Genomic DNA, 27,030 nt, shown 5'->3' on the forward strand with positions numbered 1-27,030 from the left:
CTGTCTGGAGCTCCAACGGCCGTCTAGCAGTTTTTGTTCGGCCCCCAGAAGATCACTTCCTGGTTCTGGGATTCAAAAACCCCACCTTCTGGAAGCTCTGGCTCTGATTGGCTCATCCAGCGCTACTTAGGCAATCAATGCAGCCCTTGATTAACCAATGTGAGGGCTGTGATTGGTTCATCCAGCACTGCATTGATTGGCTGAGCAGAGTTTGAAGAACCAATCACGTTGCGGTGGCGGGATTCATGAATTTGCTGAGCCGCAGCATTGATGGACTAATCCATAAATCGCAGGAAGTGTTCTTCTGTGGGTTAACGAGGACTGCAGGATGCCTGGCGGAGCTCCGAACAGCAGGATGACCCAGACCGAGCCTTCTAGGTAAGTATTTCTTTTTTATCTGGGAATGCAGCTAGGACTTATTTTAGGGGTGGGGAACCACATTGCATCTCACAAAAATTTCTAGGTCGTGAGATGCGATAAACAAGGAGACTCTATTAGGAAACATGGGCTACAAAACATCATAGCAGTATAGAGAATGCCACGGGGTTTTTTCCCACAAGGCTTCACATACATACGATTTGTAGCGATGTCGCATCACGAGAAGATCGTGCAATTTTGTCGCCCATGTGAAAGTGGTCTAATAGAGCCACCTGCTTCCTGCAGAAATCAGCTCAGTGTGTGAGAACACCACTTGTGAAAAGCTGAATTTTGGGGGTTCCTGACGACGAACCTGTGCTGATCTACTACCGACGACCTATCCTGAATATAGGCTACCAATAGTTTACAACTGAACAACCTTTAAAGAGGAACGGTCACCTCTGCTGACACGTCTGTATTACTAAATAAATTGTATTGCTTATGAAATAACAATTCTGGAGTATTTTTCTCATGATGCTACTTTGTGCCATTCCTCTGTTATCTCTCCTAGAAATAGAGTAAGTTGACAACAGGGTGTCATCAGTTGGGGGTGACCCTACATAGTCTGATGCTGTCCAATTAGTGCTGACTGTTGGGTATTTATTCATAAGTTTCAAAGAGAAATAACAGAAGAATGCCGCAATGCAGGGTTATGGGAAGAGATGCTCCAGCATAGTATATTAATTTCACGAGGAATACAAGTATTCACTAAACAGACATGTCATCACAGTTGGCAGGCCCTTTTTATATAACTGTCTGCATCCAAACAAATGAGTTCCTTTAAACATTCTTCATAGGCTTCAGATTTCAACAGCTTTAGAACTCATAAACATGGCCACAAACATCATAGAGACGGAAACAGCAGAGATCGACTGAGTTACACTGTTTCCGTAGAAGTTAATGAGGGTTCTAGTAACAGCGTAGCTAGCTGTTCAACACTGTTTACATAATTCCCACTGACTTCTATGGGAGTTGTAAAACAGGGTATTGTCGCACTCAGCTATTTTTGGCCTCCCAACTCAAGATTGGAGTGGAACCTAACGAAGGGACTCGCACCTATCAGACTTTTATAGGATATCCTGTGAATATGAGATGAGATGGGAATAACCCTTTAAGTTATGCAAATATGTAATGTGGTACTCAAAAACTTTTATGAAGCCTTACTGTAAGCTCCAAATGACTCCAGTTTTCAAAAGAGGAATACAGCAGATATTTCTTTCATATTCTGTATAAAGGAATTATACCATCTTCCATTTGAACACGAAACAGTACACAACCCAACCGACATCATGGGCCTCTTACCAGCTAACCAGAACCCTGCTGCGAACCCATTAGTGGCAAAAGAATCTGATACAGCTGTCTGTAAATAGTTATATTTTTTATGGAGAAGACTCTAGTTTGACTTATATCCTTAGTCATCTTGTTAAGCCTGTTAGAAGGTTGGACATTGACTTGAGGCCCTTTTACACGCAACGATTATCGCTCAAAATTCGTTAAAATGATGGCTTTTGAGCAATAATAGTTGTGTGTGAATGCTATCATCATGCACTTTTCATTTGAACCATCCTTCAGACTGTATGCTGGGAGCAGGAGATAACATTGTGCTCTGTGCAGCCAGTGAGAGAAAACAGACCTCAGGCTGTCATCTACATGGGAGCTAGAGATTACATTGTTTTTTCTAGGAGCCCCTGCCAGAACAATGGAGCTAATTACAGAGCTCAGACCACCTGCTGAGTTCTGCAACAACTCTGAAGGCTCATTTGCACGCAAATGAAGCTGATAAAGTACTAATAGGTATTAGTGCCCATTAGTACCTTATGCAAAATGATCACTCAAAACTGCCATTCCTCTTATCTTTTGAACGAATTTTGAGTGATCATCTTTGCCTGTAAATGGGGCTTTAAAGGCAAGCTACCTTCCAACAGATGACACTACAGAGACATTGTACCATCTCCAACTTGCATATGGAAAATGGCCTACAGGTCTCCTTACCCCTTCATGGTACTCTCCACAAGGAGACACAATCCCCTCTTGGCTGATAAGCTCAGCAAACATAGACTGGAAATTTCATTGTCTGTTATTTCTTATATATTACTGCATTGAAGTAACCCCAAGCCATAAAATAATCTTTATTATAAAACTTAACTGAGTTTCAAAGTGATGACCCTTTTGGATGGCGACAGCATTAGAAGTCATGTGCACTCACGCCAACATGTCTCTCACACTGATAACTGTTGCATCAACCAACCATAACCATGTTCTTCATGTGCAGTAAGTAAATGCACATCAATTTATCTTTTGCATCTATGAATTTCTTTTGGAGCATTTGTATCCTAATGGACAAAGTAAAAGTTCAGCTTCACTTGAACCCTTTCCAATCCAGTGTTGGCTCTTGTCCGACATTAAGATTTCCCTGCATAGCTCTGATGTCGGAGAGCTGTCCTGTATACTGTAACATACATATGCAGAACAGCCTCTGACATCGGAGCTCTGTCCTGCATAGTATTAGAAACATGTTTCGGCCCTCATCCAACATGAGAGCTATGCAGGGAGATCCTAATTTTGGACGAGGGCCGACACTGGATTGGAAATGGCTAATTTTCCAAAAAGTTGCTATAAAAATCAGCATCACGGGTCATTTTTATGTATTTCTGTTGAGTAATTCCAAGGAATTCACAACACTCTTTCTCACCAATATCAATAAGAGCTTGGGAATGTGCAGGGAAATTGGATTGGAAAGGGTTAAAGAGTGTTTTCTTGCTGTGCGATACTTCTATTACTGAGCCAGTACATGGTTATTGTTCCAAACTGTCATATTAATGCATTGTTCTCTCTTTCTCATAAAATGACATATTTGCCGTATAGGTAATCCCCTGATACAAAAGGAACAATTTCCTCTTTCCTATACCTTCTATACATTCAGTAATCCAGGAGGCATTTCTTCTTGACTGGAAGTAAGTGCTGCAGTATGATGAAAAACTTCCACTTCCCCCATTATTGTAATATACTTGGGAAAGTTAACAAAGGACAAAATGATTGCTATTGCAGCTAGTCATTGATAATAATTAAGGGGCCTCACACCTTCACAACGAGCTGTGCACAGTGAAGGTCTAGTAATTAGGATTTATTGATTTATTGACTGCTGTGTGGGTTGTGTTGTGGGTAAGAAGAACCCACCGCTCTCTCTTCTACACTTAATTGCTTTCGAGATTATGTGCAAACTATAGAATGACCACTTTCACACAGCAGTATTTTGGTCAGTATTTGTGGCCCTAAACTCGGAGTGGAACCTACGAAGAATAATGGAGAGATTCGCACATCTTCTACATTTGGAACTCTCTCCTGGTTTTCGTTTACTAATACTGATGCTAAATATTGACCAAAATCCCATCGTGTAAACGGGGCCGAAGACAAATATAATTTTAAATAACTAACGCAGAAAGCAAAAACAACAAAATCAATAGATTTACAATCTCTTAAAGGTCAAGAAGAGGACGCGTTTCCCAATTTACTGGCTCCCAGTCTATCTAATAGAAGGTCATAAAATCTTTAGACAATAAATGACAGAGAACCTTAAATTGTGCCACTGATCATAAACAGCGCTCCATAAATCAATAGTACAAGTGACTATAGGAAATCTGGGAATGTATCTTATTAGAGACAAATCTCTTATTCCACCTATCGGGCTCTTCCTCCACGCCTTCTCATTAACCATTTATTCACCCTAAATTCATTAATAAAATCTATTCACAGAGGGGATACTACTTTTTGTGCCAGATAGAGATGAGCGAGCGTACTCGGTTCGGGTGTTTTTGCACTTGAGCACTGCTTTTTCTGAGTAACTGACTACTTGGACGAAAAGATTCGGGGAGCGCCGGGGGGCGGCGTGGTGGAGCGGGGGGTAGCAGTGGGGAACAGGGGGGAGCTCTCTCTCTCCCCCCCCCTCCACTCCCCTTCTGCAACCCCCCACTCACCCCCGGCACCCCCCGAATCTTTTCGTCCAAGTAGTCAGTTACTCGGAAAAAGTGGTGCTCGAGTGCAAAAACACCCGAACCGAGTACGTTCGCTCATCTCTAGTGCCAGACCTTCGCCTGTATGCAGTTTTCTTTGGGTTGCCGGTGATGACACATAGTAGTAATGTACATAGACTACTCGAGGACCCACAGTTTTAGAGATATCAGGCAGAGGGGAAAATGTTTGTGTAGGTGGCAGTGTAGTCACTCATTTCGGTGGCTCATTGGTTAGCATTGTTGTCTTGTAGTGCTGGGGTCCTGGGTTCAAATCTGACCAGGGCAACATCTGCATAGGGATTGTATGTCTTCCCTGTGGGTTTCCTCCAATACTCCTCCAATAACATCCGAACAGGTAAATTTAGATGGTGAGCACGCATGAGGACATGACAATCTGTGTGTAGCACTGTGTCACTCATCAAGCTACTAACGACAACTTGTCTGTCAGTGCGTGAGTGAGTGAGTGGGTTTGTAAGTGACTTACAGGCTCTGCCCCTGATCACATGATGGTGTCGTCATCAAAAATCCTTCATCCCAAGTGAGGGAGTTACATGCTCTGCTGTTACATGACAGTGACATCATAACAGGTCCTGTCCGGGAAGGTGTTGATTAGTATTCCATAGCAACTGAGACCACAGGGGGTGTGTAGTCTGCCCATATTTTGCACAAGGATGCAAGATCTTTGATGACGTCACCGCCATGTGATAAGGGGCGCAGCATGTAACTCCCTTACTGGAGATGAAGTATCTTTGATCACATCACCATCATGCGATCAGGGGCAGAGCATTACAATGACGTCATCACAGGTCTTTCATCTCCAGTGCTGTGATGCCTCTGATCCCTGTTGTATGGGATGAACAATGTGTGTAACAGAGCTGTGTGTGTGACATGCATGTAGCACAGCTGTGTGGCACATTGTGCCACCAGGAACACTGGTACTATAATTTTCTAATAATTACTAGTCCATGTATATACATGAATACAGGGGTGTCATTTATGTATACAAATGAGTGAAATAAATATAAATAACTGCATACAAAGGATATAAATAACGTACAGCTGTAATAAAGTATTGTAATATATTGATCGAATTATTTCCTGTACTACTAGTATGCTAGGTATCTATTAATTACCCCTTGGGACTAGTGGTAGTTCAAAATCTAGTGTGCTGCTAACATGTGAGGCTGTCAGGATTTGTATACGGGCTTCATAGCAGCCATTATCAGCAACACATTGACAGAATTCTATAGTAGCTGCCATAATCATCCCTCTATTTTGTTGATCGCACCTAGAGGGAATCGGAAAAAATCAGTTCTGAAAAGAAGATTGAAGTAAGGAAATTGATCGTTGTACAGTTCCTGCTATATTCTCCACTGTAACATAGTAACATAGTATGTAAGGCCGAATGAAGACAATGTCCATCTAGTTCAGCCTGTTTATCATCCAATGTTGTTGATCCAGAGGAAGGCAAAAAAAAACCCCAAGAGGCAGGAGCCAATTAGCTCTTTTGGGGGAAAAAAATCCTTCCCGACTCCCTAATGGCAATCAGACTAATCCCTGGATCAACCCCTAATAGTTCCTACCTGCCTGTATACCCGGATTAACAATTAACCTAAGATTTATATCCTGTAATATCCTTCCCCTATAGAAAGACATCAAGTCCCCTTTTAAACTTCTCTATGGATTTTGCCATCACCACTTCCTCCGGTAGAGAGTTCCACAGTCTAACTGCTCTTACAGTGAAGAATCCCCTTCTATGTTGGTGATGAAACCTACTTTCCTCTAATCGTAGCGGATGCCCTCTTGTTACCGTCATGGTCCTGGGTATAAACAGATCATGGGAGAGATCCTTGTATTACCCCCTCATGTATTTATACATGGTTATTTGGTCGCCTCTTAACCTTCTTTTTTCTAGAGTAAATAGTTCCAATTTGGATAGCCTCTCTGGGTATTCCAGTCCCGTCATTCCATGTATTAGTTTAGTTGCCCTTCTTTGAACCCCCTCAAGCACTGTGACATCTTTCCTGAGCACCGGTGACCAGAACTGTACACAGTATTCCATGTGGGGCCTGACAAGTGCCTTATATAGTGGGAGGATAATGTTCTCGTCCTTCGCCCCTATACCTCTTTTAATGCACCCCAAGACTTTATTTGCCTTTGCAGCAGCTGAGTGGCATTGGTTACTCCAGTTTAGTCTACAATCCACTAGTACCCCCAGGTCTTTTTCCATATCACTTTTCCCTAGCAGTACCCCATTTAGTGTATATTGGTGACACCCGTTTCTCCTGCCCGTGTGCATAACCTTACATTTATCAATATTCAACTTCATTTGCCATTTTTCTGCCCAAGCCCCCAGCTTATTTAGGTCCGTTTGTAGCCGTACCTTGTCACTGCATGCAAAGTGTAAATGATGCTCATTGTCTGTATAATTAGAGTTATGCAACTTTAATATATGGAAACTTTTTCATTTCATGACAACAAGCAGAGATCTTAATACTGGTAAGGAATGAAACTAAAAGACATGATATCTTAAAAGTGCGGAAACAAACGCCCAGAAAGAATGAAAATAGTTCAGCAGACATTGAACCATTTCTGCATACAAGCTGCGGGAGAAGGGGAACCTGTTAAGCCATGTGACCAATATGACGGCCATTTTGAATGGCACAATCTTAGATTTAACTAATTTTCCAAAGGGAAGGTAGGGGTGTGATATATCAGACTTATAAATAAATTCACCAGAAAAACAATGGTGTGCTTCATTTCAGTATAGCTTTATTCCTTCTCAGGTTAACGCAGTGATTATACTTCATTACAGGCAATGTGAAGGATGGTGTTATCTCAAACAAAACATGTTGAGATCGTTCTTATGTCAAGTGTACAAAGCACCCTTTGGATTTTTATCTCTGGGGTCATGTGAAGGCACTAGTTTACTCTGAGAAGATACAGAATGTTGCTCATCTTAAACAGAATTGTTGATGCTTGTGCTAGCATTCAGCCTGATGTTCTGGTGAGAGTTCATCATGAATGGATGAAAAAGAAAGGGTTAATAACATGGTGGGCAGCACTTCAAACACATTCTGTAGAGATTATGGTCAATTTTCTGATTTCATATAAAATCATAGTGTTAGCATGAGAATAAATAAACTTATGTTAGCCCCTTAACCCCTTAGTGACCAAGCCTGTTTGCGCCTTAATGACTGAGCCAAATTTTGAAAATCTGACGTGTCACTCTGTGAAGGTTTTGCATATCCAAGTGATTCCCCGTTATCGAATGGGTAATGGCGATCATGTAAAAATTTGAACCCTGACGCGAACCTCCTCCATGGACCTTCCCCAGCTTCTGAGCATACACTCACCTGCAAAATGATGGACACATGCGCAGGAGCCAGGGAGAGCCCAGGAAATTTAAAATCTTCTTGCTCCTGGCTACTAAAGGTATCTGAGAGCCTGGAATAGTGACCGGTGACCTCATTTAGCGGTCCCTGGTCACGTGATAAAAAGGTAGCGATCTACCCTAGGCTGGTCTCACGCGACCAGATAGAAATTGCAGATTCCGCATGCGTTTGATCCACGGTAATACGCGGGTCAATCAAATGCATTGGATTACACAATTCTGCTCACATTAGTGGGTCGGAATTACGTAATCCACTCACAGAAAAACAGAATGCAGTATGTTACGTGACTGGCGACCACTCACCACGGCTCCCCGTGAAATCTCCAGGCTTTAGTAGTGATTATAAAAAATGGCTTCTGCCTTCTCCTCTGGGTCCTTGGCTATGACTAACAGCTGAGGACCTGACCTGCTCTTGCTTGAGCAGGACCTTTAATCCTTTTCCAGTAATAAAGACCAGGACTGAGCGCCGTAAATTAACCCCACTTGGTCCTTAAAGGGTAAAAATGAAGCACACCATTGGTATTCTAGTTAAATTCTCCGCCAGTCTGATAAATCCCACACCTACCTTCCCATTAGAAAAATTAGAGCTGAATTCAATATAGTGGCATTCAAAACGGTTGCCATATTGGCCACATGGCCTAACTGGTTTCCCCTTTTCCTTGTAGCTTGTATGCAAGATTTGATCACAGCCCACCAAACCATTTACATTCTACACGGGCGTTTCCACACTCTTGAGACACCCTGTATATTAAAAAGTCATATCATTCCATTATATAGTGACGGAGCTTGGACCAGATTCTGTGATACAGTACAATTTCACATCATATGGCCAATACACTATTCTGTTAACGTGGATTCTTCTTACTTTAGTTTCTTTGATCTTCACTGCAATCATTTGCTTTCTTCTCTGTATAATATCCATTAGCTCATCACATTCCTCATTGAGCTTCGCCTCGTGCATACTCGTATTAACCTGTAGACATGAAATACAAAGTTTTAGCCAGGACAGAAAATCTGCTTATTACAAAGCAATTTAGCAGAATAATAATGACATGTTTAATAGGTTAAGTGGGTTAAGGGGAAAGCACCATGAAGTGACATGTTTAATTCCCCATTAGTAGTGTGCGGCAGCCTTTCCATATAATCTGTATTTCTTCTCACTACACTGGCTGCTTAATGGCACAACTCTAATAGACATTATGCCAGTGCAATTGCTACTTAAAGAGCCAAATCAAACCAGTATGGAAAGAAGACGCAGTCTGGATGTACGAAAATCCGGCGGCGCGCCGCTATAATAAAATGCGCAGTTCTTTCCGGCTACTTGATGGGGGCATTATGGCCTACGGTAGAGCGTTTGCCTGAGTCATGATTTAGAGCCACATTCAATATACAATAGCCTAACCTCCGCTCTAGAGCCACACTGCAAGACGCCGCGTTGCTGGGAATACATTCTAATGTAGGTCTGTCACGGTGGATTAACATTTTCTAATTGCGCACTACATCAAAAAGTACGTAAAGGTCAGGCTGAACATTTGTATTAGAGCGGCTCACTTTTATAATTGTCTTCTTTATTTAGATGTCTGGTTTTCCTCCGCTCTATTGAGATTGCTCTTCACACAGCAGTGTTGGTTTAGGTAACGTAAGAAAACATAAGAAAAATTTAGCAATTATTCGAGAAGGTATTGAAAATTACATCGGACCTTATCACTATAGCTGGGAGAAAAATGAAAAGCTACCAGACAGAAATAAACGTCTAATGGCAACAAATCTCATTTCGGTGATATTAAAGCCATTCTTTATAGTTTATGGCGCGGTGACAGTTTAACTTTTAACAAAAGAGCTGGAAGACTACTTCCAACTTGGAGGTACTTTGCATCTAATACTCGGGAATCGGCATACACAAGAGAGTCAATCTGGGAGGCAAGAAGGTCATTATAGTAAGTGTAGTATATGTAATGGACTGTATACATAGTATAGAAAATCAATATTTATGCAATAATCAAATACTAAAAAAGTACTTAGATGAAAAAAGCTAGAGCTCGTCCGTCAACTTTAACCCTATGAACCCAAGGTATAAGTGCAGCTTTGACTATGCCTCAGGGTTTTTCTGGCACAAGAGCATAGGACACTATGTGGTGCCTACTAGTAGGGTTTTTGGCCATATTGGTGGCCAATATGAGTGGCTGTTCATCAGTATCTTGCACTGGTACAATGCTCCTTCATATTGCAATCTGCCTGTATGCATTCTGTTGGGATGTGGTGTTTGTACCTGCCCTTGTGTATTGTTGTATAAGTGTATCGGTAAATACGGCTGCTGGCAATATTCTTTAGTTGAATTTTCCCTTTGCAGTGATAGGTTTGTAAATGCTAGTGTAGGGGCTGGAATACTGTGTCCAGTTCTGGGTACTCCAATTTAAAAAAAAGTCATCAACAAACTGGAGCAAGTTCCGAGAAGAGTTACCAAGATGGTGAGTGGTATGCAAATCATGTCATATGGGGAACGGTTAAAGGATCTGGGAATGTTTAGCTTGCAAGAAAGAAGGCTGAGAGGAGACTTAATAGCTGTCTACAAATATCTGAAGGGCTGTCACAGTGCAAAGGGATCAGCCCTATTCTCATTTGCACAAGGAAAGACTAGAAGCAATGGGATGAAACGGAAAGGGAGGAGACACGGATTAGATATTAGAAAAAACTTTCTGACAGTGAGGGTGATCGGTGAGTGGAACTGGTTGCTGCGGGAGGTGGTGAGTTCTCCTTCAATGGAAGTATTCAAACAGAGGCTGGACAAATATCTGTCTGGGATGATTTAGTGATCCTGCACTGAGCAGGGGGTTAGACCCGATGACCATGGAGGCCCCTTCCAACTCTACCATTCTGTGAAGATAACCAGGACCCTTGTAGTGGGCTTGTGAGCTTATGTATGTTAGAAAAAATATTAACCAACACCTTGCATTTATTGGTATTTTGTTTTTTGCAGTAAGCAGTCTAGCTTTAGATGCTAGGCAGCCTGGGGTGTTGGTTTAGTGTGGTTCACTTGTGAGGTGCAGGCCAATCCCCAAGCTGTATTGTATGTGGCGTCATTAGGGGCAGGTGTCATAAGAAAATTACCAATTATATAAAACACATTTTCCTGTTAAACATATTTAAGAATTTTTGTTTCTGCAAAATGACCCCTGCACAAGTCACAGAGCATATCCAGACCAGTCTCCCATACACGTCAATAGGTTCTCTCATGTCCATTGCGTGCATGGCCCCTGAGGCTGCTGTAAAGCATATCTCTAAGAGCTCTAAATGCTGTAAAATGCAGCTCAGGCAAGATTACTGCCCCCATAGTCATGTACAATTAACAGAACAAAAAATGTCTACACTCAGTAAATAAAAACAGATTATAATAATAGAAAATATTTTTCTCTCTGGTTTAAATGAGTAAAAAAAACCATAGGTGACATATTCCCTTTAGGCCTCGTTCACACGAGCGTTGTATTGCACATGTGCATGTGCATGGAAAGCAGTGCTGCATAGATATGCAAAAAAGCACATGAATGAAGCTGTGTGCCCACTGCTTTCAATGGGGTCGCCGCTGCTGCTGGTGGCCCCATTTAAGGCAATGAGATGCCAGAACCCCTGCAGTGATTTTCAGGGAAGGGCTTTAAATACAATCCCTTCCCTGAAAATCTTCCCTAGTTTGTGTAAAAAAAATAAAAAAAAATATATATATATGCTCACCTCTCCGACGCTGTCGGGGCTCCGACGCGTCTAACCGCTTGGCTCGCCGGCACTGTACTGAAGCTCTTTCAACAGGCGTTGATTTAAAATCCTTACCTCCTGAAAGGGCTGCGTCTGATTGGCTGAGCGCTCAGCCAATCACAGGCAGTGCTCAGCCATTCATTGAATTCAATAAATGAATGGCTGAGCGCTGCCTGTGATTGGCTGAGTGCTCAGCCAATCAGACACAACCCTTTTAGGAGGCAAGGATTTTAAATCCCCGTCTGCTGAAAGAGCTTTATTACAGTGCAGGGAAGCAAAGCGGCTAGACGCGCCAGAGCCCTGACAGCGCCGGAGAGGTGAGTATATATTTTTTAATTTTTTTATATAAGCTAGGCATGATTTTCAAGGAAGGGCTAATATTTAAACATTGCAGGAGTTGCCTGTATCCCATTGCTTTCAATGGGGCCACCGGCAGCAGCAACGGCCCCATTAAAACCAATGGAACAGCAGCTGTGGCAGGGGGTTCTTTACTCCCTGCAGGGAGTCCCCTTGTCACTGAACACTGGGACAGTGCTGTCACAATGTTCATTGATGAGAGGACTCCCTGCGTGGAATATTTACGTGCAGCACGGACCTATGCGGTGCACGCATGTGCTATCTTTTGCAGATGTGCGAATTTGCACGCCTGTAAAACACGGACATGTGAACACAGCATAGGAAAACAATGGTTTTAATAGACGCATGGTTTTGTGCACACATACGCGCGCACAAATACACGCATGTGTGCACAAGGCCTTAGTAAGTTGTAAGCCTGCATGATGAGCCACACATAGTAGTGGGACTAGCACCCTTTTTAAGCCTAATTTACGTGCAAGTATAATACTAAGCAGCCGCACATGTGGACGGTGTGAGTGGTTGTTCAGCAGTATCTTGCACTTGATGAGATTGGCAAAAGTCTCGTTCACACACTGCCGATAGTCCGCTGCGGACAAGCCACGCGCAAACTGACATGCGCCACGGAATTTAAATCCGTAACATGTTAATAGTAGCGCCATCTGCGCTGCGGACTCTCTTCTCTCTATGGGGAGAGATTTTCACAGTGGAATACAGGCTGAGGAGCCACTTGAAAATAGCGCGGGCTTTGAAGCATCCCTTTTGCCGCGGAAATCTCATGGAATTTCCATGCGGTCCCGCTGTGGACATTCCACAAGATTTCTTTCCAATGGGAACCCTGCCTTATATGAAAAATGAAAAAGTTAGAGCTTGTCAGTCAACTTTAAAATGTACAAACCCGTGGCACAAGTGCAGATTTGACTATGCCACAGGGTTTTACTGGCGCAAGAGTTGTGGCACCTCCCGTGATATAAAGTTCTATAGCTAACATTTTCTATAATGGTACTAAGTATGGCTATTACTGCGGCTGTGGCTGTTATTGGAGGTCTATGACTATTGCTGGGGGGTAGGGGGTGTAGGAAGTTGTCACTCTTACTGGGTGTCATGCAGATGGTATTGGGGTGTCTTAGATGTTGAGAAACTTTTTCCAATGTGATGACTTTTTGGGCACTCTGCCACGGCTGTACTATGTTATTACTAGTAGTACTTCTATCTTGTGAAAGCATGTCATTTGCCCAGGGCAGAGCTCTCTACAGTAATTCAAGCACAGGTAGGCAGTTGATTTTTTTGTCAAAGGCAGAAAATACAAAGATAACAAGTTAGAAAGAAATGGCTATACTTAAAATGAGATGGCTATACTTAAAATGAGATGGCTATACTTAAATTGACAAGAAGGCATAATGCAATTTTTGTATTTGGTGCATTTAAACTTTTAAAACAAGCAAAACTCCCCAAAAACACATTCCCATGGAAACAAAGGAGCCGAGCTAATAACACAGACCGATGACTGATTTCCTCTGCATCTTCATATCTAAAGCTGGCTATATAACTAAGGTCTCATTCACCCTTCAGTAATAGCTCTCTGCTTTTAGGGCTCTTTCCCACGAGCGCATATACGGTGACGGCGTTTTTATGTTTTCACGCCTACTCCGTATAAGCGCCTGAATAGGCTTTTTTCCGCAATCACGGACAGCATTTTCCCATCTATTCACAGACCGCAAGCGTCGCTTTTAGCAAAAAAATATGCCACACCCCAGAAATTCCTCGCTCTGCCAAAATCCTTGAAATGGCTTCCAGTGCCTATATAGAGGCACCTGTAAGCTTTTTGAAATGTTGGACGCTGCAAAAATGCCCCCCCCCCCCTCCCTTCTCTTTCCCTGCTCCCATAGGAGTCTATGGGACCCGCCGGCGTATATTGGCCAAAACATAGTTCCAGTACTATGTTTTGGCTGAGCATATATGCACCGGCCACGTATATGTTCTTTTTTCGCGCTGCCGGTGTATTTACGTGCCGTATATTCGCCTGTGTAAACAGCTGCATTGGAAATCAATGCTTCACATGGGTACAGTATATGCGCCCGGGTGTAAAAACGCGCCATATATGCGCTCGTGGGAATAAAGCCTTAGGCTGTACAAGTCAAACAATCGCATAGGCAGGAGTGCTGGATCCAACACATGCCGGACCTGATGCAAATGGAACCAATTGAATATAATGGGTCCCATTCAGCTCTGGTAGGCACCATGACATTTTCACAGATGGAATAGCACGGCTTCATCTGTAATTTTTATGGATATCAGCTACAGAGGCTCCAGTGCTGATTTGAATGAAGACTAAAGGCTCATTTAGACACAACGATTATCGCTCAAAATTCGCTCAAAAGACAGCTTTTAAGCGATAATCATTGTCTAAATGTGCCTATCTTTCACTGTATGGCCAAACCATGGTTTTCAATTCTGCTTGAAAACCATTGTTCAGCAGAACAGCTGATAAGCAGGACCACATGCTGTGTCTGCTGTCCATGGTGCTGAATTCTCCACGGGAAAGCTTTTGGCTGAACAATGGAGCTAATTACAGAGCTCAGGCCTCCTGCAAAGTTCAACAGCTCCCAGAAGCTCATTTGCATGGTAATGAAGTTAATAAAGTACTAATAGCAATTAGTGCCTATTAATACCTTATGCAAAACGATCACTGATCTTTCAATCTTTTGAAAGATCTCTGTGTCTGTAAATGGGCCTTTAGGGTCTGTTTACACCCAACGCTATATCATTTGAATGAGTGAACGATATTCACTCGGAGATCCTGTTAATACAGGCAGATACATGGTTGGCTCGTTCAAAGAAAAAAACGTTCACCCGTTCACGTTCGCCGTATAAGTGAATGAGAATGACTTAACAGGCGCAGTTTAAACTGAACGATTAGTGAATGAGCCGTCAATGATTTTTATGCCTGCGTAAAATGAATAATGAACATTTGATTGCCGTTTGGTTGTTGGCTGCATTTACACTGAACGTTATCATTCACTTTCGCTCATATGAAAGATTTTTTGGACGATCATAAAAGGGCCTTTAAATACGGTAGCTATTTCCTACAGCAGCCTTCGACTGGAGTAAAAAAAGAGAATCAGGCTTGGTGAAATCCAACATGCCCCATCCAACCTTCCGCCAACACCTAGCATTGGAGGCGAGTTAGGAGATGTTTGGCCAGCATGAAAATCTAACATGTCTATATTTAGTGTAACGCAAGTAGTAACTGATTATATACATAAAGGTCTATACAGAAATAAAATACCTCTTCTATTCTTTTCTTTGTATGGTTTTAATATAAATGCCTATCAGTCTTATGGACATTAAAACGCCACTATTAGATCACAAGTGTACGACACTGTAGCACCAGAGAGTTTCATCTTTACAAAGATGACACCATAGATATGCATATTGTCGGCATTGTCGTTATTTTAGGCTGTGCAATATTTCTCAGAGCCTCTCTGGGGGCAGAGTACACAAACGAAATGAGCTTCATATGTCACGTATGAGGTTGCACTGACGGCATCTAGATCGGTCTTTGTTCAGGACAACATCCATGCGTGAAAAGGTCGCTGTCCAGTGCTGAATTATCCCACACAAGGCTGTATAATTAGATCTTCTAATTGTTCTCTAATCAATTCTGGTATACACATTAGATTAGTTGTCAATGAAAGGCCAACTTGTTATCTCACATCTCTCCAGGAATCCAGACAGTGTGAAGCATTGTCAGAAAAATCCCGACCCACAGGCCAAAATCAATGGCATCTCTTATCCTAATATCTTTCTTATTGATGCAATTAAACATTTTAGAAGTAGGTAATTGATACAACCAATTACAAAGGCCAGACACAACTTGTAGCAACTCTCTCATGTGACCATTATAAAGCATAACCTTGTATTTTATGTGTCATACTCATCGACTCAATGTGTTTTTCTGTTTTTCTTTAAAGGAACCTTCCATGTTTTCTAAATGAGGCAACAAAATGTAAATAAAATGTATAACATTAAATACATCATCTATAGCTGTCATGGATTATAAAAGCGAATATATATATATATATATATATATATATATATATATATATATATATATATATATATATAAACACACACATATACTTATATATGTATATATATATATATATACACCATGTTTCCTCGAAAATAAGACAGTGTCTTCTATTAATTTTTGTTCAAAAAGGTTTAACTTTTTTACATGTATAGCTGCCTGGACACTATTTAAATTGACTTTTTTAATTAACTGTTAGCAGGGCTTAATTTTGGGGTAGGGCTTATATGTCAAGCATCCTCAAAAAGCCTGAAAAATCATTTTGCATCCTCAAAAATTCTGGAAAATCATGCTATATCTTATTTTCAGGGTATGTCTTATTTTCAGGGAAGCAGTATATATATATATATATATATATATATATATATATATATATATATATACACACATATATATATATATATACCGTGCATTTAGGCATTTAACCCCCTTAGTGACAGCCCTATTTTATGCCCCGATGACCAGCAAGTTTTTTTGTTGTTGTTGTCACATTCCCAGAGCCATAACCCTTTTATAGAGTTCTGCATGCAGTATAAATCTGATAACGTATTTTTCTAGGTCAGCATGGTTCTGGCGATACCAGGTTTATACAGATTTTATGTTTTGCTATTTTTATACACTAAAACCACTTTTTTTTAAGATTTGTTTTCGTGTCGCCGCATTCCAAGAAACACTATGTTTTTATTCTACTATCTACGGAGCTCTATAAGCGCTTGTTTTTTGTGGGATGAGCTTTGGTCTTCATTTATCCAGTTTTTGGGAGCATATAACATTTTGATTACTATTTATTTTTTGTTTTTTTAGAGGCAAGATTAACAAGATCTGCAATTCTGGCAAATTTTTTTTACAGTGCTCCTCTGCAGTATAAATAAAATGTTAAATTAATTCTGTTTGGAATCCTTCACTTTAGAGAAAAGATGGCTGAGGGGCAACCGTAAAAATAATTATAGATATACGAGGGGTCAATACAGGGGTCCATCATCTATTTATACCCAGAACTGCGACTGTAACAAGGGGGCGCCCTCTACATCTAGATGAAAGAAGATTTCTACACCGACTTAGAAGGGGGTTCTTTATTGTCAAGGCCCATTTAGACGGGATGAGTGTCGGACAAACGATGCGTGACACTCGTCCCCGCACATACTCGCTCTCGTGCTGTTGTACGAGAGCTAGTATTGCTGGCTCGCAGCGGGGCGGCTTCAGGAGATTTCACTCCTCGCTCTCCCCACCCCTCTCCATTGCCTTACCATAGCGGCTGTTCAATACTGAACGGCTGCTATTTACACTGAGTGATCAGCGATCTGCTCATCATCCATCGTTTATGCAGCATACAAAATATCTTTCACGACACGATTGATCGCAAGTCAGAAGAAAATTCCAAACATTGTGGAATTTGTTCCAGATGATGACAGTTTGTCACAATGCAGTGCCCAACCTGGACGTAGGAGGTGTTAAGCAGCGAGGGGAAAAAAATGAGATGGTAGTCATGGTGGCTCTGCTGCTCCTCCTGGCAGAGTGGACACAAATGCCGGTCCCAGCGTCAGACTACAGCAGTGGTAAAAATGATAAACAAACTAATAAAAATAGGTATGTGTTATAACCTGCTACCCACAGAATCTGGTAGATAGAAGATGTTAGTTGTGGTGACACCAATCCATATATGGGTAGGGACTTATTTCGGACAAAAACTAAAAATGCAAAACGAACTTAGCAATAAGGGGAGTAGTAGTCCTTGTCCTCCTGTAGTGTAGTTGTTATAGGTGGTGGGAAGCACTTAAAGAAGCAGACTTTAGATGAAAACAATTCTAGACTTTATTAGGAGAGTGTTCTTCATCCCAGTAGCAGTTACATTACTCTCATTACGTTGTCAGTATTAGATTACAAACTCCACGTGCATCATTTATATAGATTCAGTTAGTGGGTTGTGACTGGAAAGGGTTAAATGCTGACTTGCTTCTATTTCTCTCTCTCTCCTCGCTTCTCCAAACAGTTCTTGGGGTTTGAGTACTCACACGTAGATGTTCTGGATTCCCACCGCACTGGCTATCAGTCAAAATGGACTCCTTGTTCCTTCCCGGTCTCTATCTCTTATCTCTTTTCTCTGCTGACTCCAGGACTAGACTGACTAACTTCACCCACTCTGCCTTTTATACTCTTCCCCACTAAGCAATTCTGAGCAAAGGCAAAACAGGCTAGCTAGGAGTGACTGACAGGTGCGAAAGCAGGTTAGGGTATACTAACACTTTAGTTCCCATTTACAGGCATATACACATAAATTACACACATTTTCCACCGGTAGATGAAAGTCCCCTGGTGCAAGCACTGAATCATGATTGACTCCTCAGGTGATGTCATAACGTAACATTTTCTCAGCAGACTGTTTTTGCAGGGTGGTTTTTTTTAATGCCTTCCCCAGTCAATCTGGGTACTCATTTTACCGGTTTCAGAAGGATGAAAGGCTGAGTTGACCTTGAGCCGGCTACCTGAACCACGCAGGGATTGAACCTGCAACTTTCAGGTCATGAGCAAGAGCTTAGGACTGCATTTCTGCTGCCTTAACAATCTGTGCCACATGAGGTAGCAGATAGTAATGCTGTGGGTCCCCAACTCTGGGGTACTACAATAAGTTTCCTTAACCCTTCATTAGCTGTTAATTTCTGACATGCGTTTGTTCTAGTTGAGATTGTCTATTTTCGTCAGCTTTATTATGTATGGCCATTGGCCACCTTTAGGGAGATCCCTTATCCAGTCTGGGATTTTTTTCAACCTCTAGAGAGGAAAATGAACAATGGCTTGGGAGTGAGCCCCTGGTTCCCCTGGCTAGCACATGTTCCCATATTTTGGTGTAAAAAATCTAGAAAATGTTATTTTGCATTCTATGAATATATGAATATTTGTATTAATTCTTAATTATTCTTATATTGCAAATGATAAATGAATGCAGAAAGAAATCTCCAGCCCGCAATGCCATGTTTAATTCTCATTCTGATTCTGCCTTGACAAAGGAATTAATTTGATATAAAAGGAATTGCATATCACAATGAACAGTCATGCATGCAGGCCCGTAGCCAAAAATTAAAACTTTATTGTGCTCCTCAATCTTTTTGTGCAATAACTGTGTGTCATGTGTTATTTATGCTCCAGATTTCCACTGACTGCCTCAGGTAGGAAGTACAGTAGGTGTCAGTATACCTACCTAAGGAAGGGACTGGGCCTGAAACACATTGTACCGTTGTCGATTAAACTGTTTACTACCATTCCATGTGATTGCGCCATATATATTGTTCCATCTATTCTGGCATTAGGACACCATATAATGTTCAATCATGCAGACCTGACCCTGAGAGCTGGCGGCATACAGTTAAAAAAATGCTATTTATATTGTCTCTAAGACAACTTAAGCAGGTAAACGGTCTTGACATATTTATTAACTGTGTTATGCTGTGAGAATGTACATGAAGTGGCTGTTTTATATCTTTATTTTGCAGTCATACATTTCAGCCACATTAACTGCTTTTTCTGTCATCCCTCTTTTAGCTCCCCCTCTCTGGATGTCAATATCAATGTAAAGGAATCTCATGCCCTTGAGATATGAATGTAGGATTGTTATAGGAGTTTAGAATCAGGCTTCTTTCACACTACCTTTTTAGGGTCCAGCATTGAAAAATACAACTTGTCACGCAAAAAAAAAAACAAATAAAAACACAGGCATCTACATTGATGGCTAAATAAAAAAAAAAAGGCCACATCCTTAGGCTTTATTCCCATGAGCGTATATCGGCCCGCCGTTTTCACTGGAATCCAATGCATCAGATCACATGGCCGTATTCCCGCAATGTAAAACGGCCCGACCATGGGAGCCCATGACAGCGGCCGGAGGTGGGAGGGAGTTTAGCAGTGTGACTGCTAAACTCCCTCCCTCTGCTCTCCTGCCCGCTCGCAGGCTCACCCCTGCTCTCCTCCCCACTCACTCTTTGCAATGGGAGGGGATGGGACAGGGGCGGAGCTATGCTTCGCCCCTGTCCAGCCCACTGTCCACAGCCAGCAATGGGAGGAGGCGAGACAGGGCAGTGCTTAGTTCTGCCCCTGCCCCCTCCCACTGCAAAGAGTGAGCGAGGAGGAGAGCAGAGGTGAGCCTGCAAGGGGAGGGAGGGGAAAGGGGCGACGGCATAGTAGCCTCGGCATATATGCACCAGGGCCCATGCCGTGTGAACGGGTGTACAAACGTTAGATTTGTGCGCCCATTCAGGAGTTTTAACACCACAGATAGCGTATATTAGCCGACCGTGAAAATGGCGTCCGATATACGCTCTTGGGGAAGAAGCCTTAGGAGTTAACCTTCTATGTGTTGACCAAAACTTTTTTAAGGGGCCCAATGACAGTCGTCCCAATGATTATTGCTCCTGTCCATTCACACTGGAGTGATAATCGTTCACTGAGTGGAATCAGAGTATGCTGACGATCGCTTCCAACCATCCACCTCTATTTAGAGTAAAAAGGTAGTTTTTCATAGATGAACAAGTTTAAACAGGCCAATCGCCATTTGATTTTTATGGCTGCGTATACTGAACAATAAACAATAAGCATACAAATTACTGTTTGTTACTCAGTCATTGGCAGTATTTATACTGAACGATTAACACTCAGTTTCAAACGATCCTGTGATAAGCAGAATGATAATCTGTGTATAAAGGGCCCTAACATATTACTGTTGCAGCAGTTCTGCGATCTTTTCCTTTCTAGTAATCTGGTTCAGGTCTGGTATTTGGTTCTCTTCATCTTCTGATCTGGTGGGAGTAGTATTAGGTGAGACTTGCTTGGTGTCAACTGTGGGTATTTGAAAGGACTACTTAACCTTCCCTTAGCTGAGTGCTGAGATGACTATTATTGATATCTTGTTCAACAAGGGTCTGCTAGTGGCTTAGGTACGTGGTCAGGTTCGCCCTTATTAGGGCGGGTTATCTGCATATAGGCAGGTTCCTTTCCTGGGTAAAAGGTTTATAGATACAATGTTTCCCTGATGTCTGTTTTCCTTATTGTGTACCACTGTTTTGTGTGCACTGTTTGTTCACAGCCCGCGAATCTTTCATGTTTTCGGATCCAGCGAGTCCTCATTGGACGTGACAAGTACCTGGCTATTTTTGCTCTACATCTGCAGAACAAAACTTACTAAAGGAATTTCTTGAAAGATTAAAGGAGTTTATTGCATGAAAGATAAATTTAAAATGCAAAACAACTGAATGGAGAATTTATTATACATATGTTGGGCAACAACTCAGTAGTGGCTATCACATCCATTTGACCTCTAAATCCCCCCAAATGTGATGCATTATGCATGAACATTCAATTTATAGTCATTTGCTTATTACATTACCTGGAGTAATAATGCTGAGTTGCTAGAAATCAGGTAAAAATGAACTTGAGAAGAAGAGGTTGACAGTAAATAAATGCACCAGTGTTTAATCTTTCTAGATCTGCTGTGTGTTCTTTCCCACTCCTTTCTCTTTGATTTATTCCCTCAATCTATATTTCCCAAACTTCTAGCTCCAGGCTCCTACCACCTCACAATGTAATATTTCATTCCTCAAGCAGCCCAGGTGTTTTTTATCTCCTTCATCTCTTATTCCCTCTATACATTTAATCTTTCTCTCATTTAATAATTCTATTTTCTTGACCATCTATTCTCAGTCCCTCTGAAAGATCTCTATAGTTTCTTTGTCTTTTTTAATTACGCTCTGCATTACTCAGACTGCAGTGTAGGTTGTAGCACTAATCTCCGTATCCGGGTTAAATGAAAAACCATGTGACGTACTAGGCAAACATGATGTCCTCGACATTACAATAATTGGCTGGTTATATTTAATGTTCTATTTGCTGTTTATATAATTCCACAATATTTTGCAGCTCCGTACAGAAATTTGCATCACTCAGATTAGTCCCTGTCCACATACACATTTTATAGGAGGCCAGTTCATTTAGCGGGTGGATGGAAATCATAACGAGAGGAAACTCAAATAATTCAGCAATAAACCCTGCATTAGGTAGGAGCATTAGCTAGGCGATATTAGGCTGGTGAAAAAGGTGGATGTAATTCACATCTCTGAATTAATATTAAATAACATAAGACTGGTACAAAAATAGTTGTAGACTCTGCACCTGCCATGGGGCCCAGGGCTGAATAGACCTGCCCGCCGTACCATCCAGTGACTGTCAGGCCCGCTTAACTCACAGTACTGCTAGACGTCATGCTGTACATAGCCCAATGCCTCATCCTGTTTCCAGTTCTCAGTATGAAGAGCAGGAGACAGCAAGTAGTCAGAGTATGCACTGAATGGAGCTGCATGGTATACAGCAGTACTGTAGAGAGCTCTGCTACTGGCCAGGAAAGGACATACACACAAACATAGTACTATGTGGGGCCACAGAGGGAGCACTATTCATTTTTGGGCCACATAGAGGGTACTATTCATCTATGTAGCCACAGAGTTCATTATTCATTTGTGCAGCCACAGAGGGGTCATTATTTAAATGTGAGGCCAAAGAGAAGGCACTATTCATTTGTGGGGCTATAAGAGGGGCTCTTTAAATTTGTTTGGCCACAAAGGGGGTACAATTATTTTGGAGAGAACTGACAGAAAGGTATAGCTGCAGAATGGGGTGAGTGTATAAAAAAAAAGAGCTGTGGCTATGAGGAGTCTTCATGGTGGTCTGAGTCCAGATAGAGAATAAAAGGGAAAGTGAATGAGTCCAATCAGAGAAGACGTCACCTGTGATCACTGGAGGTAACCGCACTGTAATCACTACCACTGTGTAGAACTGACTGCATTATTAGAGCTATAATACACTGGAGCTGAGTTGCTGTATCTGAGCCTGGGTTTCTGCTTCCCCCTAAGGACGCCGCAACATGTCGGGGGGCCTATAAGTTAGATTTTATTAGGGTTTTGGTGGCGCTGATTTATTAATTTCCACATAGGCTTTTGGAAGTTGGCTATCCAGGTTGATGTTTTAGTGTGTGTATGCACAATTACACACATAATACTAACTGATGACCGCTGGTCACATTTCATTGCTACCACCATTTCATTTGCCCCTTTATTTTAACTATCATTGGATGAAGTCTTTGTCTTTTTTGAATAATAAAGTATTTAGATTATATTCTAGGGGATATTACCGATGGGTATTTTTTGCCTTTGGCAATTAGAATTATTTCTATGCGGTTAGAATTAACAACACGGGTGATTTTATTTAAATATTAAATGTGTATAAGTGCTGAGGCACCTGTAACTATATTTGTTGCAGCCCTGGCTTAAGTGCACCTTCACATTTAAAGGGCCACTCCAGTGATTTTTTTTTTAATTCATTCATTATGTAACTATTCCCCCAGTATATATAAGTCACCTGGTCAGAAACTCCTGGCCCCTTTTCCTTAGATGGTCATGTGATCTCACTTCTGACCAAATCCCATGTTCTTAGGTTATGATTAAGGATGAGCGAGTATACTCGCTAAGGCACTACTCGTCCGAGTAATGTGCCTTAGACGAGTATCTCCCTGCTCGTCCATAAAGATTCGGGGACCACTGCGGCTGACAGGTGAGTTGCGGCGGGGAGCGGGGCAGAGCGGGCGGGAGAGAGGGAGAGAGAGATCTCCCCTCCGTTCCTCCCCACTCTCCCCCGCAGCTCCCCGCTCCGCGGCGGCCGCCGAATCTTTAAGGACGAGCAGAGAGATACTCGTCTAAGGCACATTACTCGCTCATCCTTAGTTATGATGTCTAAAACTAGTAATTTTCTCAGCGTGTCTCATACTGTTGAATAGATCTACCACAGAAACTGCCTACCAGGCAGATACAAGCATTTCTGTCACAGTTATTGATGATGATCACATAGCTCCTGTCACACAGTTATAACAGAGGAGATCACAGCTCACTTTCCTTCCTGTATACTTATGGTCTTTAGCTTTCTTTAGATGAATATAGGAGATGATGATCATTAAACTGTCCGACCTGCAGGCAAAAATAGTATAGCCTTAAGAAATGCTGTGCTGATGCATTATGGGATTGATGTGAAAATGAAACCAAAATCGCTCACTCTCAAGATGGTGTAAGATAAGCATCAGACAGGTGGCTGCACTTCATAGAAGTGACTGCAATACATAGAGGAGACCACAGTGTGACGGGCAATTAGATGAGAGGGGCAGGGATGACAAAAAAGTGTTTTCGCGGGAGTGGCCCTTTATTTGATCGAAGTGCCAACTTTATTTTTGGTTGCATGTATTTTTGAGCAGACTGATGCAAAAGCTGGAAGGATAACATTCACTACATCTTCCCTGCGGAATATCAGATATCGCAAAATGTTACAACATCATTAATCTGCTCCTCCTGGTTGCTATAAACAGCAGTCGGTATGATGCAGACTCACACAAAAGCCATTTCGAACTTGACCTCCTACCACTGTCTTCTCTATTATCAGATTGCCCCCATGCATAAAAGTAGCAAATATGCCAATAGTTAGGAAATCAAGGAATTATAGTTTATCAATGCCTTAATACATATAGTGTATACTGTACATTCATCAAAGCTGAATTTACATTTTTTTCTGCTGTTTTTGCAAAAACCTCTCATGCAAAAACCATAAAAAAGCATGTTAAAAATGTGTGAATAAATACACACCAGCAGAAACCGCCTGTAAAAAAGGACATGTAGCAGTCAAGGAAGCTGGCTTTTTACATGCATTCATTAGTGTAAGAAAATGGCACTGAAGGAAGCCAGGGGACAGCAGATTCTTTCTCCATTTATTCAATTTCCCTTCACTTTAATTAGAATATTATTACCCACATTACCTAGAAAATGCCAATACAATGGAGCAGATTCATCAAATTCTAGTGCCATGTAACAAATGCCATTGCTATGAGTGATGTCTGCACCATATTTTTAAATTGTCACATAGCTTGTAATAAATGTTTCTAACATTACAAGGTGTTATAAATCAAGCACAGGCTCTACATCAGTTCTGTCATACATGAGCTACATTTCAAGGATAAAAGCAAGATTTTAAAGGGGTGTTAGGCTGGAATTACACCTGCAGTTTTGCTACAGCTTTAGGGTAAAGTCAGATGAGCATTCGTTTGTGTGCGCCTATGTACAGAAAAAAACCTGCTACACGTGTGTTGAAAATGCGTGTGACCGCAGCTCCGTGGCCCCATTGCTTTCAATGGGGCCGGCGCTACTGCCGCCCAATTGAAAGCAATAGGATGCAGGCAACCCCCACAGTGATTTTCGGGGAAGGGCTTAAAATGTAAGCCCTTCCCTGAAAATCATCCCTAGCTGCTGTAAAAAAAAACAAAACACACACACACACATATATATATATATATATATATATATATATATATATATATATATATATATATATATATATATATATATATACACATCACCTCTTCGCCGCTCTTGCTGTCGGGGTTTCTACACATCTTCTCACCAGCTCCCTGCCACTACTCTGAAGCAGTCTCCCCTGGCTGGGGATTTAAAAATCCCCGCCTCCTGAAAGTGCTGGTTGTGATTCGCTGAACGCTCAGCCAATCACAGGCAGCACTCAGCCATTCATTAAATTCTTGAGCGCGCGCAAAAAAACACTCATCTGACTTCGTCCTCATGCAAATGCTTGAGCCAAATACAAAAGCGGATACAAAAGAGAAGAGAAGTAAAAGTCATTTCGATATACTATTTCCCTTCTTTTTATATTCCCTCCTCTCTTCGGCTGAAAAAAATGTTACAAAATTGAATATGATTTCAACCTTTAAAATTTATTAGAATCTATGGGAAATTTTCCCCATATTAAAGACTATGTCCCACGAAACATACTTATCCCCTATCCACAGGATAACGTCCCCAAATGAATGGAGTGGTGGTCACTTTTGCCCAACACTGTTCCATTCATCTTAATGGGACTGCTTTTACTTGGCTATCTCTGGCAGTCCCATTGAAATGCAAAGATTGGAATAAATGTTCAAAGTGGACTTGTGCAGCTCCAAGTCTGGTAAAAATGTGAAGAATGAATGACAATATGGCAAACAGACACATTACTTGCAGCACAAGACAAGCAGATCACTGTCCAAACTTCATGGTGTTACTACCGGATGCTTCCTTATCAGGAAAACACATTCTGCTCCTTTCAATCTGCAAAATGAAGAAAAAGGAGGCCTCCGATAGTGAAGCACCACAAAGCTTTGTTCTTCTAAACTTGGTTTATTAATACTCACAAAGGGAAGAACACTGATGACAGCGTTTTATTGCTATTTTTATTTCCTTTGTAAGTATTAATAAACCAAGTTTAGAAGAATAAAGCTTTGCAATGCTGCACCATCGGAGGCCTCCTTTTTTGCTTCATTTGCATATTGAAAGGAACAAAATGTATTTTCCTGATAAGGAAGTATCCCATAGTAACACCATGAAGTTTGGACAGTGATCTGCTCATCTTGTGCTGAACTACAAGTAATGTGACTGTTTGCCATCTTGTCACTTAATTCTTCACATTGTTACTAGAGTTGAGCGAACGTACTCTGCTGAGCTTGATGCTCGTTCGAGTATTAGCGTACTCGATGGTGCTCGTTACTCGAACGAGCATCATGCTGTGTTTGACCCCGCACCAGTTTTTGGCTCCTCCCCGCTGTGACGTGCCTGTTTTGGCCCCTTCCCTACGCAGGAAGGCAAGAGAGAGAGAGAGAGAGAGAGAGGGGGGGGGGGGAGAGATAGGGGGAGAGAGAGGGGGGAGAGAGAGAGAGGGAGAGAGAGAGGGAGGGAGGTAGAGAGGGAGGGAGAAAGGGAGAGAGGGAGGGGGGAGAGGTGGGGAGAGGGGGAGGAGGGTGAGAGAGGGGGGGAGAGGGAGAGAGAGAAAGAAAACAAGAACACACATGAACCAAGAAAAAAAAAAGGTCAGCACCCGGCGTCCCACATACAAAAATGTTTGAGTCTCCCATTGTAGCCAATGGGCTTCGTTACTCGAGTAGAACTCTTGAA

General features: G+C 41.8%; 1 protein-coding gene across 1 annotated transcript in view; it reads right to left on the reverse strand.

The window, feature by feature from the left end:
- The window catches only part of LOC136580405 (probable E3 ubiquitin-protein ligase MID2), a 284,292-nt gene that overhangs the window by 127,357 nt on the left and 129,905 nt on the right, over nt 1-27,030 (reverse strand). Inside the window, exon 4 of the mRNA XM_066580959.1 lies at nt 8,687-8,794. Coding sequence (XP_066437056.1) covers nt 8,687-8,794 — 108 coding nt within the window. The remainder of the gene's footprint in view (nt 1-8,686; nt 8,795-27,030) is intronic.

Source organism: Eleutherodactylus coqui, chromosome 10 (genome assembly GCF_035609145.1).
Source record: "Eleutherodactylus coqui strain aEleCoq1 chromosome 10, aEleCoq1.hap1, whole genome shotgun sequence".
Lineage (NCBI taxonomy): Eukaryota > Metazoa > Chordata > Amphibia > Anura > Eleutherodactylidae > Eleutherodactylus > Eleutherodactylus coqui.